Raw genomic sequence first — 16,496 nt, forward strand, 5'->3', positions numbered from 1 at the left:
CAGGACATCTTCCAGTGAAGGCTCGGTGTCTTCACCACTGCCAAGAACCTGCAATCTCAGCACTTCTGCATATTGGCTCCCTCTTGGAGACTCCTTCTGTTTAGAGTAGAGTTTGTGACTCCTGTATGCCTACCCGCCACAGCCTCTCATGCCCCAGTTTCTAAAGAGGATCAGGAACAACACGGCACAAGTCATCCTAGCGAAACTGGATTTGGCCAGGGGAGTGTGGTTCCTAAAATCCTATGCGTGAGGGTATTCTGTTGCAGCAGCAGGGCAGAGTAATGCACCAGGTCCAGCATTCTTTGTTTCTCCATGCTTGGCGATTCTGCAGTGCCAGTTGACCTTTTACCTACCTCCTGTCGTCATTGAACTAATCTTGGCAGCAAGGCATTCCTCCAGAAAATCAATGTAGGCCGGTCTGTGGATTGGTGCAGTACCTTACCCATTACAAGAAAAGTTTTTTTGTCCTCTTGCGTGCCAAGCAAGAACTTCCTTTTGGCACTGTTAAGGGATACTTACTGGTTGTTCAGGCGTATTTGTGGTTGCTAGATCAACCTTCGTTATTGCAATCACCTGTTGTAATGAGATTTTTGAAAGGTTACAACACTTGTTTCTGCCAAAACCTTTAGTGATACATCAGTGGGCCCTGAACCTTAGTCCTTACTTTATTGATTTGCTGCCCTTTTGAGCCGCTGCACAGTTGCCCTTTGAGATTTCTAATGCCGAAGACAGTCCTTCTCACTGCCAAAACATTGGGTAGACATTGACGTGAACTGCATATTCTTTCTGTCAACCCAACCTATACCTCTTTCTTCCCAGAGATTAGTGTTATGGATCAGAGTTTCCTTTTCCCAAAAGTGTTCACTCCTTTCCATGTCGGGCAGGCTTTCACCTCTGGCCTCCTTTGCTCTACCTCATCCCTCCATGGGGGAAGAGAGACTTCATCTTTTGAAACCGAAGAGGGCAGTAAGCTTTTATATCGATTGGACCAAGGAACATTGAGTGGACAATCAACTGTTTGAAGGGTTTCTGCAACAAAGAAGTGTAAGACAGTGCAAAAACAGACTACCCCCGATGGATTGTTCTCTGTATAAAGGTCTGCAAAGCACGTTTGAAAAAACAGCCGCTAGAAGGCTTGCATGCTCACTGTACTAGGGCCAAAGATGCTATCACTGTATTAGCATGCAAAATGCATGTCCTGGACATTTATCAGGCTGGTATATGGGCATTGCTACATATGTCCACAAAGCAATACTATCTCAACAGTCAGGTCTGTCAAGAGAGTCATTTTGCCTGCTTGGTCTTGCAACACTTTTGTGTCTGCCAGTTCTCAGACTCCCCCCTCTCCCCCACCCTACATTGATAGGTTCTGTTATGGTATCTCTTCATAGGCAGATTAAACTGTGTTTAGAAGTATCCATTAGAAGAACAAGTAGTGTACCTTCGGTAACTATCTCTCTAGAAGATACTCCATATGACTGCTTGTTCCTCACAGACCATCCCACCTCCCGTTCTGTGAACTGGACTCTTTTTTCTTCTAAAATGGTCCCAAGTCTAGAGACATGCACACTGGTCATCTCAATCTGCCAGTGGGCTCTGCGTCTGAGGGTGCAGACAGCTTCGTAAGCCGCTGATATAAGCTGGGATGGTTGGCAGTTCAGAACAACATCTGCCCAGAGCTGCATAATGCCTCCTGCTGGCATACAGGAGTACTGCTTTTATTGTTTCCAGATCCAGTCTGATGCCTGGGGCGTATTCACAAGATGAGGAATCTGCGGTTAGAGTATCCACCAGAAAAATTGTTAACAAAGATAAGTAACTTCTTTGTTAGAAGGAATGACTTGTCACACACAAGAAACTAAAGTAGGCAAAAAAACTACCCATGTTAATTGACGTTCATCAGGTCGTTAATTATATAGAGGGCTTCAGTTATCTGTTGTTTATTTACTTCCAGCAATCAGATATTTGTAGGCTTCAGATGCTTTCACCTGCAGATGTGATTTATAGATGCTGATGAATGGAGGAAAAAGTGGTCTACAGCTGACCTAGTGCTGAGGTCCATTGCATAATGCCCATATGGCCAACCTGATCGTGGTAATTGGCAGCTGTGAGGAAATTAGGTGTATTCTGTGGTTTGGTTGTGCAAAATCAGCGTGTAATACACTTACCAAGCCCTTTAGGACCAGTAGGTTTTGTTTGTGAAACTTTTGGCTCAACCCTGGGTAGCTGTGGCTCTAAGTAGTCAGGCTTACATAAAGGAACAATTGTTGAGCATTTAAACAGCACCAAAACAATTGAAGAAGAAATTCATGGGACACTCAAGATAAACAACACCAGTTTATAAAAATAGACTATATTTTTATGTATTTTTAGACACCAAAACAAAAAAGATCCACCAGGTGTTCCAGAGATACCAATTTTACAAGGTATTATAAATATGCACTTTTTCACTTAACTGCGAACAAGCATTGACAAATTCAGTGACTTTGACAATTAGAAACGTTTTGAGGAAAAACGTTGGCTAGTTGTATTGCTGTCAGTTAGAGTTACTTTGGGCAATCAACTCTGACAGGGAGCCAGTCAGGGGGAACAAAACGGTCCACAGGAACAGTTGCCTCAATCAGGGAAGAAGTCTTCAGTCAGTTGAAGGCCCTTTTATCCCTTTGCTATAGGTTCCTAAGGAACTGGTCTTGATGCAAGGGATAAAGGATGCTGAACATGCAATGCAGTAATTGGGGGTCTTCCTGGGGCTACTCCTCAGTCCACAGAGGGGGTTAGGCGGTCTTGGCCACTGGGTCAACATCACTCAAGGTCCTCTAAGCGCTGGTAGAAGTCCAGTCACCATTGGGCTACCAGTCGCCCGGTATCACGGCCAGAGCCAGATCCTTCCCCGGACAAAAACTAGTCTTCTGAGAAACGAAGTTACTCATCAGCAAGTCTCCCAGGTCAGCGGATTTGGGCGCAACTTTGAGCATCTGGTCCTGGTATCTGGTGCTCCACAGCAGCGGTTGGAGGTGGTGTGAAGATTCTGGCCTACCAACTTGCCCTAGGAGGTTTCTTCAGCTGTTGTGGCTCTGTGCTGCATGCAGGAGTTCTCTTGCTTCTGCTGGGCTCCAGAAACCACTTATCCATGAACAGGTCCCCAGTCCCTTCTCCTTTGCTAGCCACCAAGCTCAGCAGGTGGAGTCCATATTGATGCAGCCTCCCTCACCAGGTCCTTTGTGTAACAGGGAAGTCCTTCTTCAGTCCTCTTCTCACGTCAGTCAAGATCTTGTTTGTGGGTGCCAGGGAACCCATTTTATGCTCCAGCAAATATCTTGGGGGTAGTATGTGGTTGATGGCCAATGGGCTACCAGGTTCCCTCCCTCCTGAAGACCACTTAGAGAAAGTGATGAGACTCACCTCTACTATTAAATTTTGGTCCCCGCTTGACCCCTGTCCCCAAGAGTGGCAAAGCTCACAGTGGAGACCATTGTTCCTGTACTTTCGAAGATTTTTCTGACCATGTTCAAACTTGGATCTTTCCCAGCTTCCTGGAAGAAAGCCTCTGCACTTCCTCTTATACAGAAACCTAACCTGGACCCTAAGGACCCACACAGCTAATGTCCTATATCTTGTCTATCCTTTTCAGCTAAAATTGTGGAAACGATTATCAATAGGCAACTTGTAGAGTTTATTGATACCTACAATATTCTTGACGAGGTCCTGCAGCAGACACAGTACAGAGACTGCACTGATCAAGACTACTGAGATCAAAATGTCCCTTGATGGGGGAGAGCTGCTCTTATCCTGCTCGATCGGTCAATAGCCTTCGATTCGGTCAACCATGGGCTGTTACTCAAGCACCTTGCTGGCATAGGGTTTATTGGTGCAGCGTGGGAGTTGTTGAAGTCTTTCCTCCCTGATAGCCAATATGAGATTAGTCTTGGTGAATTTGTTTCACCATCCTTTTCAATTCTTTGCAGTGTCCCTCAGGGATCCTCGCATAGTCCAACCCTTTTCCATGTCCAAGTCACCTCACTGGCCATCTTAATATCCTATCATTTGGCTTTTCACTTACATTTTACACAGACGACACACAAGTTGTTGTTTCCTTTGCCCGTGAAGATACCAAAGTAGGGTCCAGAGTTTGCGACTGCATGCATGCAGTCAGTACATGGATGACTAAAAACTGTTGGAGACTCAATTCAAGCAGGACCTAAGTATTACTCTTCGGACCACAGAGGTAGCCAAAACCTCCAACCTTGGAATCCTAATCAATGACAGACTGTCCTATGCTGATCATGTTAAGGTGGGAACCTCCTCAGCTTTTTTTATGCTCAGGTCTCTAAAAAAAGATTCTTCCCTTTATTCCTGAACGTCTACAGAAACTAGTTGTTACCTCATTGGTAATGTCCAAGTTGGATTACGGCAATGGCCTTTTTCTCTTTCTCTACTCACAGCAGTCTGTACTAAAGAAACCACAAAAACTGTAGAATGCCAAGGCGCACTTACTTCTGAATGTTTCCAAACATCACTTGATTTCCAAACACATCAAGAAATTGAACTGGCTTCCTATATGCATTGCTTACAAAGAACGCAACAACCAAGGTCCTGCTTTTTTAAATGAGTCTAAAGTGGTACACACCAGGAAGGACACTTAGGTCAGCATGCAGCATTATGGTTATTGTCTCTAGGTTTAAAAGCTTGGCCTGGGTTGGCAGAATCTTCTTTCGCGGAGCTACTAAGGCATGGAATACTCTCCCTGCCACTTTCAAATCAGTTCTCACTTTACTGGCCTTCGGAAAAGCCATGAAAACCTGGCTGTTCAGCACTTACTTAGACCTATCCCACCCTTAGGATCCTCAGCCATCTCGAAGGGACTCTGTCCGGGTGGTCATTCAGCTAGCGCCAAGACACCTTTGGGTGTATGTTGCACTCTATAAAATGCCTTAACATAACACTTCCTGCTAAGTGTGGCATTTGGCTATCACAGAATCCACCATACTTCACACTCTGACGGTGGACGGCAGGACCCCTCTTTTGGCATACAGCGCTCCCTAGCCCAACCCAAAGGTGTGGCTACCAAGGGGGGCTATGCACCCCTGGAAAATCGATTTTGCAACTTGTTTCCCTTCCCTGTCCCTAGTGCCAGCCTGTCTACCAAGACAAGAGAGGGGGCCCCTCTTCAAAGGATTGATAACTTGCACTTCAAAGGCAGCTTCTTCTTTGAATCTTGCATTTTGGGCTAATGCCAATATGGTTTCCTGCAAAAGAGAGGTAGCACCCCTCTCCCATTCAGGCTTATGTTGTTTCATTTCTTGGGAGTCATTTGCACGCTCCCCCCTGGAGGGCACAAAGCTGTCTTGTGGACAAACCCCGAGTGCAACCGTTAAGGGCACAAGAGACTAATGGCTACTTTGTTAAAGTTGCTCAATGCAACAAGTTACATTCCTTTCGACTTCAGCATCAAGTTGGGCTGAGTGTGGCGAGTTGTTTGTTACCTTGGAGCGCACCATTCAGGAGTAAGCACAACTGAAGAGACAGTGTGCAGCCCTGCACTCGCCAAATTAGGGGTGGGGGGGGCAAGCCTTTCCATTCGTTTTTACTGTCAGAACATATCAAATACATGGTATACCTTTACAATATGTTGCACCCTGCCCTTAGGGCTTTTAGGCCTGCCATAGAAGTGACTTAAACGTATTAAAAAGGGAGATTTGGGCTTTGCCATTCTTTTACATGGCAAAGACGGGCTAGCAGTGACACACAGCTCCCCCAGTCTGCAGTGGCAGTCTGGGAGACATGTTTTAGCATTGTCACACCAAGCGTGTCACAGCCATTTCTGAAATCCATGGGTGACCCTCTGACATAGTCCCTGGGTACCATATGCTAGGAACTTATAAGTAAGTTAGCTCATGCCAATTTGGTATAAGCCAATTCATCTTATAGAGACTTCTAACTGCAGATTCCTTACCTTTGAATGCTCCACAGGCATTGGACTGGATCCAGAAGGTACGCAACTTCACGCAGGTTGAGGTCTTGGTCGAGAGGAAGGTCCTGGGACAGGTTGCTGAGTCCTGAAGCCATTGTTGTCCCATTCGATGTCCTCATGGCGATTTGGTAAGTCGAGGCATAAGAAGAAAAGTAAGAAGTCGAAGCATTCTTTCTCTTCTTCTTGTCCGTTGGCTGACGCAACTAAGGAGCGTCGTCATTTGAGGCCTCCTTCTACAGAACCTGTGTCTGGGCCGACTCCGCACCTTCCTAAATTTTTGGGAGCCGAGCAACCCCAGCCCAAATTAAAGAGTTCTATGAGGCCCTGCCCCTAATTTTTGGTCAGTCCCACCCTAATGCAGTACCTTTGGCCTCGTAGGATTTCAGGGGGCCACCTCCGGTTCCATGCCGGTGGGTCCGGCTGCGCACCAAGAGGCTCCAAGGGGTCCATTCCTTGATCAGATGGGCCCCGGTCGTACCACCTCAATCTTCTCTGGCACCGGTCACGATGCAAACACACCCGGCTGCACCATCCCCATTGTAATCCCCCACTCCGACATGGAGCCGAACGGGTGCCTGACTTCGGCCCTGGCAGGAGCTTTGCCTCATCAGTTGGATTCTAAGCCCTATTTTACTGGGCTGGACCTCGGGGAAGAATTGAAGGGGTCGCTGGACACTTTACAGTACCAGCCCTGTGTAAGTGAAATGGACTGGCGTGAGGACTTTGGTGAAGCCAGCAGACTGGACACATCTTCAGATACTGGCATGCTTTCTCCCCCTGCTGTTGCTACAGAGGAGTGAGCTTCATATGTATTGGTGGTGAGGAGGGTGGCTGAGGTCCTGGACCTTCAGCTACCCTCGGTAGCCATCAAGGCTAATCTCTTGAAAGAGGTGCTGCAACCAGGAGCTTCCTTTTCAGAACCCCTGCTCTCATTCAAAGATGCTCTCCTTGATGTCCTACTGGGTACCGGGTCCAGACCCAGCACAGGGGCTCCTGTGAACAGGACGATTGCCCGCCACCATCACCCTGCAACCAAGTTTCCTGATGCAGCACCCCACCCCTTAGAGCTTGATGTTCCAAGCCTCCACCTCCCAAGGCACATTCCCTACTTCTCCTCTGGATAGGGAATCCAAAAGGTTGGATTCTTTTGGGAAGAAGATGTTTTCTTCCTCCAGCCTTGCATTGCAGTCAGTGAACACTGAATGCCTTTTGGGGTATAATTTCCGCACGCTGTGGGATACAGTTGCCCAAGTGCTGCCACAGGTCCCAAAGAAGGCCCGGTTGTACTCTCTCAGACTGTTGCCGATGGGAAAGATGCAACAAAGTTCACAATTTGTTGCAGACTTGACACAACCGACTCACTAGGCAGAGCGGTTTCCACAACAGTGGCCCTGAGGCACCACACCTGGCTGAGGATATCTGACTTTTCGGGGGATCTCCAGGCTTCTTTGATGCACATGCCCTTCTATGGATAGGTTCCAACTCTTCAGAAACAAGACAGACATGGTGCTCGAGCACTTCAAGAATTCTTGTGCTACGGCCGGGTCCTTGGGCCTTGCAGTAGCCCCTCTTTCCCCTTAGCCTGCCTTTCGCCCCTTTCTTGGCTACGGAAGGAGTTACCAACTGCTCAAATTTCTTCCGGACACCGTGCTGTGAATGCTGCCCAGTCTGTGCTTGGCCGAAGGCTCAGGATACTGACCTTGCGGGTCAGATAGCCAGCAGTCTGGTCACTCCACCCCCCTCCCCTCTGCAGCAGCCTCTAAACCCTCCCAGTCTTCCTCCCCACACCATGGGCAGGTTGGCATCAGGATTCACCATCACCTGCTCCACTGGCAATCCATTACTTCAGATGGGTGATTTGCAGATAGTTTGAAGGGAATTCTTCCTCCCCTTTGAGATTACCATCATCTTACGATCTGATGCCACAGGCTCATTTGCCCCTTCTCTGAAAGGAAGTTGGGGCTCTTTTGGCCAAGGGAGCCATAGAGTGGGTTCCAGTGCCAGAAGTAGGCTGTAGTTGTTATTCCTGCTACTTTCTGGTCCCTAAAAGGGAGAAAGGCATTTGCCCTCTTAGACCTATGAGCCCTCAGTCTTTTCCTCAAAAATAAGAAGTTCATGATGCTCATGTTGGCTCAGGTCTTGTCTGCTCTGGACCCATGAGACTGGATGGTAGCATCGGGCTTGCAGGACGCTTATTTTGACATCCCTGTCCTTCCTGTCCACAGACGTTAATAGCAGTTCATGGTAGGTCACAAGCACTTTCAATTCCCCGTGCTCCCCTTTGGCCTTACAAACGCACCTCGGGTGTTCACCAAGGAGATGGTGGTGGTTGCAGCTCATCTGCGGAGATCAGGCGTATCAGTCTCCCCCTAGGTTGATGATTGGCTGTTGAAGGCAAGCTCGTCCCAAGCTTTAGTCTCCCACCTCCACACCACAGCGAACATCCTGCATTTGCTGGGGTTCACTGCAAAACATGCCAAAGTCACACCTGACTCCCTCTCACATGCTCCCTTTCACCAGGGATTTTCTGATCGCAGTGCAGTTTCACGCTTATCCTCCTGAGCAGCGAGTCCAGTATATTCAGGCTATGATACTGATGTCTCAACCTCTGTCCTGGATTTCAATGAAAATTACTGAGGATGCTGGACCTCATGGCCTCCTTCATCCTGCTGATGAAACATGACAGATGGCCTATGCGGGGCTCTGCAGTGGGAACCGAAGTTCCAGTGGGCGCAGCATTAGGGGAATCTCTCCGACATGATCCAATTCTCAGAGGGAACTGCAGAAAATCTGCAGTGGTGGCTGTCAAACCGCAATTGGGTTAGAGGCAGATTGCTCTCTCTTCCCCGCACAGATCTGAGAGTAGTGGCAGGTGCGTTACTCCTGGGATGGGACGGCCACCTGGTAGAGGCGGAGATCAGAGTCATCTGGTCTCCAGTGGAGTCCGAACTCCACATCAACCTTTTGGAGCACTGGACCACCAGACTAGCATTGAAAGCATTTCTTCACTTTCTGAAAAGGAAGGTAGTGCAGGTGTTCACGGACACCACCACCACCATGTGGTACGGCAACAAGCACGGCTGGCCTGGTTGTGGGCCTTGCCTTTTGTCAGGAGGCTCTGCGCCTTTGAATGTGGGTGGAACAGCAGGGCATATTCCTGGTGGACAAAGCAACATCACAAAATAAAATGATGGACAGAGTGTTGAAACTTTTCAAACACTCACCCCCAGTCTCAGATCTGGGTTTAATCCATCGTTATTTTGCTTGCTACGTCACCCCAGTTTGGACCCAGCCATATGCAAATCAGTCTTGACCCTGTTCCCCATGGGAACAGTCCAGCCTGAACTGCTAGGCCAGGTCCTACCTGGACAGGAAACAAGCATCCTGGTTTCAGGGTATCACCCTTCATCAGCCAGGCTAGCTTGAATCCAGTGGCGCAGCGAGCAAGGGAGCCACGTCTGGGCATACCCCCGCATATTCCTGGTGGTTCAACATCTGGCGGACTCTCTGAATGCCAGAGCGGACAAACTCAGCCGAAAATGCCTAACAGATCACGAATGATGCAAGGTCCCTTTCAGCAGTGAGGAGAGCCTTGGTTAGATCTATTCACCTCCTCCGAGAATGTGCAGTGTCAGTTTTGCACATTGGTGTTTCCAAGGCAGCAGTCGCTCGGAGACACTTTTCGTCTGGAATTCAAGCTTCCTGTTGTACGCCTTTCCTCCCATACCACTCCTGCCCAGAGATCCCAAGAAGATCAGAAACAACCTGGCCCTAATAATCCTTGTGGCTTCAGACTGGGCATGGAGAGTCTGGTATCACGAGTTGCTGAGCATGTCCATTGATCCTCCAGTCAGACTGTCCCTTCTGGAGATCTTCTGTTGAAGCAGCATGGAAGGGTTTGTTACCTGCAACTGTCCATTCTCCGCCTTCTTGTGTGGAGACTGAGTGGCAGCAGTTGACAGCTTTTGACCTTCCTCCCAAAGTCTGTAACGTCATTGTTGCAGCCAGGCATCCCTCTTCTAAAACGCTATACACCTGTCGTTGGAAGAAATTTGTGGCATGGTACACAGACAAGTCTGTTGACCCCCTTTCTGCCCCTATTTCTGAGGTCCTGTTGTTTATTCTTTCCCTTGCCCAGCAGAGCTCTGCTTTGGGCACTCTTAAGATATACTTGTCTGCAATTTCAGCTTTTTTTGCAGTTGCCTGATCAACCTTCCTTGTTTAAGTCTCTTTTGTACATGGGCTCCTCAAAGATCTTACCAATCTCTTCTCTCCTTCCCCATTCATTATGCCCAAAAGGGATCTGAGTTTGGTTCTGACTTTTTTGATGTGCACTCCCTTTGAGCCCCTCGACTATTGTCCTCTCAGGCTTCTCACATTGAAAACAGCCCTCCTTGTAGCAATTACATTTGCCAGCAGAATGAGCGAGCTGCAGGCTTTATCGTCTAAGGTGCTGTACCTTTTTGTCTATCATGAGAAAGTAGTGCTTTGCACTAGGGCCTCTTTTCTGCCAAAAGTGGTCACACCTTTTTATGTAGGCCAATCCATCTCCTTGCCTACTTTTTATGCACCCCCTCATCCTTCTAAGGAAGAGAAGATACTCCACCACCTGCAGCCAAAAAGAGCATTGGCATTCTGCCTTGGAACGTATAGAAGAGTTCCGGGTAGGTGATCAACTCTTTTCCGGTTATGTGGGTGCAAAGAAAGGTCAGTCAGTGCAGAAGAGGACAATCTCCAGATAGGCCGTGTTCTGCACTAAGATGTGCTACGCACTGGCCAAAAAGCAACCCCAGAGGGTTTGCGCGCTCTTTCTGCTCAAGCTAAAGCTGCGACCACTACGTTTGCATGCAAGTTCCAGTCCTGGACATCTGTAAGGCGGCAACATGGGCATCCTTGTACATGTTTACCAAACGCTATTGCCTGGACTGTCAGATCCATAGGTAAGGGAACTTTGCCTGTTCGGTCCTGCAGGAGGACTTTCTTGTTTGGAATTGGTTCACACACCCACCTCTGGGGACGGTATTGCTTGGGTATCGTTTCAAAGATACAGAATCTGCAACTGGATGTCTCTATCAGATGAACAAGTGATTTTCCTTCGGTAATGCCTTAGCTGTTAGAGACTATGGGCCAGATGTATCAAGCTCCCGGTTTGCATTTCTTAAATAGCTAATTTTAAGAAATCCCTATTTAAGAAATGCAAAATGAGATTATGAAAATTGCGAGCCGGTAATAGCGATTTCTGAAAATTTGCAATCGCTATTACCGATTTGCAATTAGGGAATGGGACTCTATTTATCCCTATGGGCCTGTAGGCCCATTGGTGCGAATGGTTTTGCATTACATAATTTGCTAATTCCAATTAGGAATTAGCAAATTAGGTAATGCAAACCCCAGGGTGCTGGAAGCCTAAGGCCCCCTTTGATGCACCCCCAAAAAATATTTGCAGACATGTGACGCTACATGCCATTTTTAAAAAGACATTTATAATGCATTTTTAATACTTGCACATGCTTACCACCAAATTGGATTTGGTGGTAATTGCATTTCCTAAATGCCCAGTTCGCATTTAGGAAATGCTTGATACATGTGCTTTGGAAATAGCAAATAGGAATTCCCTAATTGCGATTTCCTATTTAGAAAATCGCAATTTACGATTCTCTAAATGGGGTCGCAATTTTAAGGAATTGCTATTTTTGCGATTCCTTAAAGTTGCGCAGTGAATGCCTTTCATACATCTTGAAAGGCATTTTTGCATTCGCAAACGGCCGCATTTTGCGATTCACACCGTTTGTGAATGCAAAATTGCCTGATACATCTGCCCCCACATCTAGCTGCAGATTCCTTTCCGACCCACCCATCCTCCCAGCTCTGCAAACTGATTTCTAGGGGCAGGGCTCCCTTTTCAAGTCTTTAGTTTTGTCAGACCAGTAGTCTTTGTTCTTAATGGTGCTGCACTTCTGGCGTGGATAGACATGAAAAAAACTGACAGCAAGCTTGGATGAGCTATATAGGAACCGCAACGTCAGTTCTGGCGTTTGACAACACCAGCGATGGACACAGAGCTGATCGTTACCATCTACCATGGCACACGGGCACTGCTCACGAAAATCTTCCGGATCCACTTTGACGCCGGGGGAGAATTCAAAGGTAAGGAATCTGCAGCTATAGTCTCTACCATATAAGGCGTTACGGAAGGTAAGCAACTTCTTCGATAGGCAAGTTTCAAGGTCAAGGCACTTGTCCTGGGGTCTGGTTAGCAAGTCTGAGCCGAAAAACAAACAGCATCAGTCCAAAAACCTGGGGTTGACCATACATAACAAGGCATTTCTCTACAGCAGCCAAGAGTTAAGTCAGTTGGTAGAGACCCCTTTTTAACAGTAACTATCACCATTGCACACATCATTCTATTGGCGATCCAACTGTAGTTGTGCCCAGGCTCTGAAAACCCCCTTTCACCCGCCAACTGACCCTGGCAGAACATGCAGCTCAGATGTGCCCGACTAGTACTTCAAATTCAGGGACTACTCCTTTTCGCCAGCAATCGCTGCAGCAGCCTAACACGCTATTTTGCAGCTTTGGGGAGCATGACTGATTCAAAGGCTGTTGGGAGCAGTAACAACAGTTCTCTTCCTCCTCCTGCCAGTGCCTCTGTAAAAACACTTTAGTTCTCCCTTGAGAGAGCATTTGCAGCCTTTATTTTCACAAGGGTGTCATTTCATTTATGAAGCTGGCAGGCTTCCACATGGACGGTTTAGTCCTGCTGATTGTCAAACAAGGTACGCACACTACCACAGAGTGCCTGTTTTCGAGTGAGAAGTGCTGGTACTCTTCTGTTAAAGGTATTGCACCAGAAATGCAATGTTTAGGTACTCTCTTGTTCAAATGAAGTAAGTGCAGATACTCTGTACCTGCCAAATAAAAGCACTTATGTTATGCCCTTCCATTTCAGAACCTACCTGATTTCATTCTCCCATTCCCTTGTCATCTCAAACAACCATGCTTCCATTCTGCAGCAGGGGTTTTTGATCTGTGGAGCACAGGGGCTGTGCAGTTAGTCATAGAGGATGAGATTGTGCAGGCATGATATTTCTGGTGGCCTCCGTCCCATTCTAGATTTACACATTCTGAATGATCAACAGTTTTGGCACATCTTCACAGGTCAGGGATCTATGTATTCCTGTAAGCCAACAACTCGGCCTCTGTGGGTCTGATCGCCACAGTTGATTTAGAACTAACTGAAGACCACAATCTCACTGTTCTTTGATCATGCCTGTTTTCCTCATGCATCATGTTTGTGCCCCACAATTGGTGGCAATTATTAACATTGGGCCCAGCTCTTCAGAGTCCCCTTAGGAGATATTCTGATTTCGTCAGGGACTTCTCGGTACCTGCAGACTCTTGTTAGTAGTGGCTACGGAGGTGACTAGTGATTCTTCCTTTGGTTGGGATGTCATCTTGATGTACTGGAGATCAGAGGCCTCTAGTCCCACTTTAAAATTCCCATTTTAGCTTGCTCAAGCTTCAGGTGATCCACCTGGCCATTAAAGTGTTCCTACCATCCATCCACAGTCAGTCAGGGCAAAATTCCAGTATGATGCAGCCATCAAGCAGGGGAGTGTGGGCTCACACGCCCTTCATTGTATGGTCTTGGGCTCAACCTCGGCGTCTGGCAGTCATGAACCATCTGGTGAGCTCCCTGAAAGTGTGGGCTGATGACCTTCGATGTTTTCATTTTGCTAATTGTGTGTTTACGTTTTCACCCGGGAGTGATTAAATCCATCTTTGCCCTCTGGGGCACCCCTCTAGTGGAGTGTTTTGCCAAATTTCAGAAATAGCACTACTAGTTGCTGTGCACCCTGCCTTTCCTTCTGCAAGGAACCCTGTAGGTCGTATACCATCTGTGACGTGGGACTTCAGTCTCCACTACACATTTCTTCCCTGTCAGCTGGTTCAGCATAAGATGCGTTAGGCGATAGCAAGTGATCTTGCTCAAACTGGAGTGGCTGCAAAGATCGTAGTTCTCCTTTTACCACATTTTTCCATATAAATTGGTTATTCAGATTAAGGATTCATTCCTGCAGAAGGTGGGTACCTGCTTTACGTGGGTCAAGGCATCACTCTAATGACTTTTTACCCACGTCTTCATACTACGTAAGAGGAAGTACTGCACCGCCTGGATCTTTCAAGGGCCCTCTCTTTTTGCATTACCAGATCAGCAATTATGGGTTTGATGATCAGAGATTCCTTGACTGTGCAAATTCAAAGTAAGGCAGTGTGATTAGGAAGCAAACCATTTCCATCTGGATCATGCTGATCATCAAAATCTGCTATGCTGTTTCAAGAAGGAGCTTTGTGAGGGCATCCAGGCGAAGGCTTCTTCATCAGCATTGGCCAGGGGTGTTCTCTGTGGGCTTTGGTACATTTCTTCACCAGGCATTATTGCTTTGACTCAGAGTTTTTCAGAAATTGACTTTTTATCATATGCGTGTTGCAGGTGTTCATGGTTTGACAATCTCCTCAGACCCACCACCTGGGAATTCATAAGACGAACAAACTGCAAAAACTCTGTCTAACTGCAGATTATTCACCAATTCCCACCCTTCTCTCAGTTCTCTTTCTCAGGATTGGTCAGGTAACATTTAATATTATCCCCTAGTTAGCTCTAGTAAACTGCAGTTTACGTCACACTTCCCTCAGCCCCTAAGAGTGTGAGAAAAAGGATTGGGAATTTTTGCACGTTCCCAGGGCTGGCAGCTTGTAGGAGTTTGATGGCGTATCGTGGTGGATGCCAGGGCCAAGGTGCCACCAGTCTATCCAGAAAAATTGTATTAACTTTCCGAAGCTGATGGCTCAAGGAGATTAAAAAGGGACAAATCTGCTTATTGATGAAGTTTCCACCAGAAAGATCGTTACCAAAGTAAGTAACTTGTTCTTTGCTGCCTTCTCTTTTACATGCACATTTTCTAAGGTGGGGGCATTTTTTCTTTTCTGGATTTACTTTAAATAGCCTGACTTCTCAATCCTTGTAAGTGCTGTCCTCTGTTTTGTGATTTTATCTGTATTGTCCAGCCTCTTTTTCGATCTTTATTTATTATTTGTTTGTCTCTTCTACAGACTTTTTATCAGTGATAAATAGTTGTTCATCAAAGCTTGATGCATTGACCCAAGATTCTGTTTTAATAGCTTCTCAAGGTAAAACAATAATTTAGGGCTGGGGGTTGGACAGGTCTAGGACAGACAGTGAGCTGTTGTTCTGAGAAATGTTGGTTGAAGGATTTTAAAACTGTGTTCGTTGTGCCAAGAGTGTGCTGGACAGTGAGTACACAATTTGTACCTGGGAGTCCATATCCTCAGTCCTTGTTTTTATAAGTGGTTATATCTTAAAATGTGTTTTCCTTTTCTTACAGGGACAGGGCTGCTTGGTCATTAATTCCCTACAGGGTTCCTTTCGGCAAAGCAGTGAAGTAACCTGAACTAGCAGCGATTAAATGTTTGGCATTAAAGGGCAAAAGACTGGACAAAGGAAGTAACGGTTTCCCAACACGGATGCTGTTCCTGAAATGAAAGCATCGACAGACCGCCTGTCCTTTCTAGCCCCTGTCTTCCCAAACCTTCCCCCAAATGCCTTATGTCAAATAAAGCTGATTGCACTGACAAACTTCTAACTCCAAGCAAATGTTTAAGATTTTATATTTAATAAAAAAAATACAAAAATGAATCTGAACACGTGTAATAGGAGTAACTAGATATGTACAGCTATGTTGGTTGGGGGTGGTGGGCGAAGTGGTGGAATAAATGTAACCAGTTGAGGGAAGGTCTGGCTCATGTGTCACATTTTAAGGGCACTCCTCGGTATAACAGGTGCAGTGAACACTGGTCTGCTAAAGAGATATAATTTTAGAACCGACCATTGATTCACTGTTAAACTTTCAATAAAGTATGAAAGTTATTGTTTGTAAAGACGTCTAGATTTTCAAGATTATTATACACCTTCCGCAACCCTAAAATGTATCTTGCCAGTCTCGAAAAAGCTGAATTAAGGTGGGCTATCAAATAAATATTAAACTTGCCAGTTTCTTTATCAGATGTGTTTGGTTATCTTTTGGATGCCCCTAATCAAATCAATAGAAAGTTCTAAACCAGCTTTCTCTCGTGTGTAGTTTGTTGCATAGTGCCCAACCTTAAAATATAAAATTTATATTATATTAATAAATGATCCATCTGCTCTGATGTCACAAAAGTCAGTTACTTGTCTGTGCCTTATCACATAGCAGCTAAAGACTACTCAAACATACTCTTCTAGTTCTCACCTTTTCCTAGCTGATGGGCGCACTACAGCCCTCAGTGAAATTGCGTTTCCCAGATTAACAAATTGAAAACACGATTGGAGTTGGTGAAAATGTTTTAAAAATGTATTAATACAGTGCTTACTACCCCTGAAGCGCTTTACACTGACTGCATGCTGCCCCCAGATCATAGGTTAGTGTTTAGTCCAGTGTTACAGGTTATTGGCATAAATGTTGAG

At 46.3% G+C, this 16,496-nt stretch overlaps 1 protein-coding gene across 2 annotated transcripts in view; it reads left to right on the forward strand.

Moving 5' to 3' along the window:
- Window positions 1-16,055, forward strand: part of USP48 (ubiquitin specific peptidase 48) — a 774,242-nt gene extending 758,187 nt beyond the window's left edge. The window contains exon 27 of one of the 2 annotated variants that reach the window (XM_069240019.1): window positions 15,379-16,055. In XM_069240019.1, coding sequence (XP_069096120.1) covers window positions 15,379-15,401 — 23 coding nt within the window. In that variant the 3' untranslated portion in view covers window positions 15,402-16,055. The remainder of the gene's footprint in view (window positions 1-15,378) is intronic. The other variant, XM_069240020.1, reaches the window with a different exon arrangement.
- The last annotated feature ends 441 nt before the right edge of the window (window positions 16,056-16,496 follow it).

Source organism: Pleurodeles waltl, chromosome 6, assembly GCF_031143425.1.
Source record: "Pleurodeles waltl isolate 20211129_DDA chromosome 6, aPleWal1.hap1.20221129, whole genome shotgun sequence".
Taxonomy (NCBI): Eukaryota; Metazoa; Chordata; class Amphibia; order Caudata; family Salamandridae; genus Pleurodeles; species Pleurodeles waltl.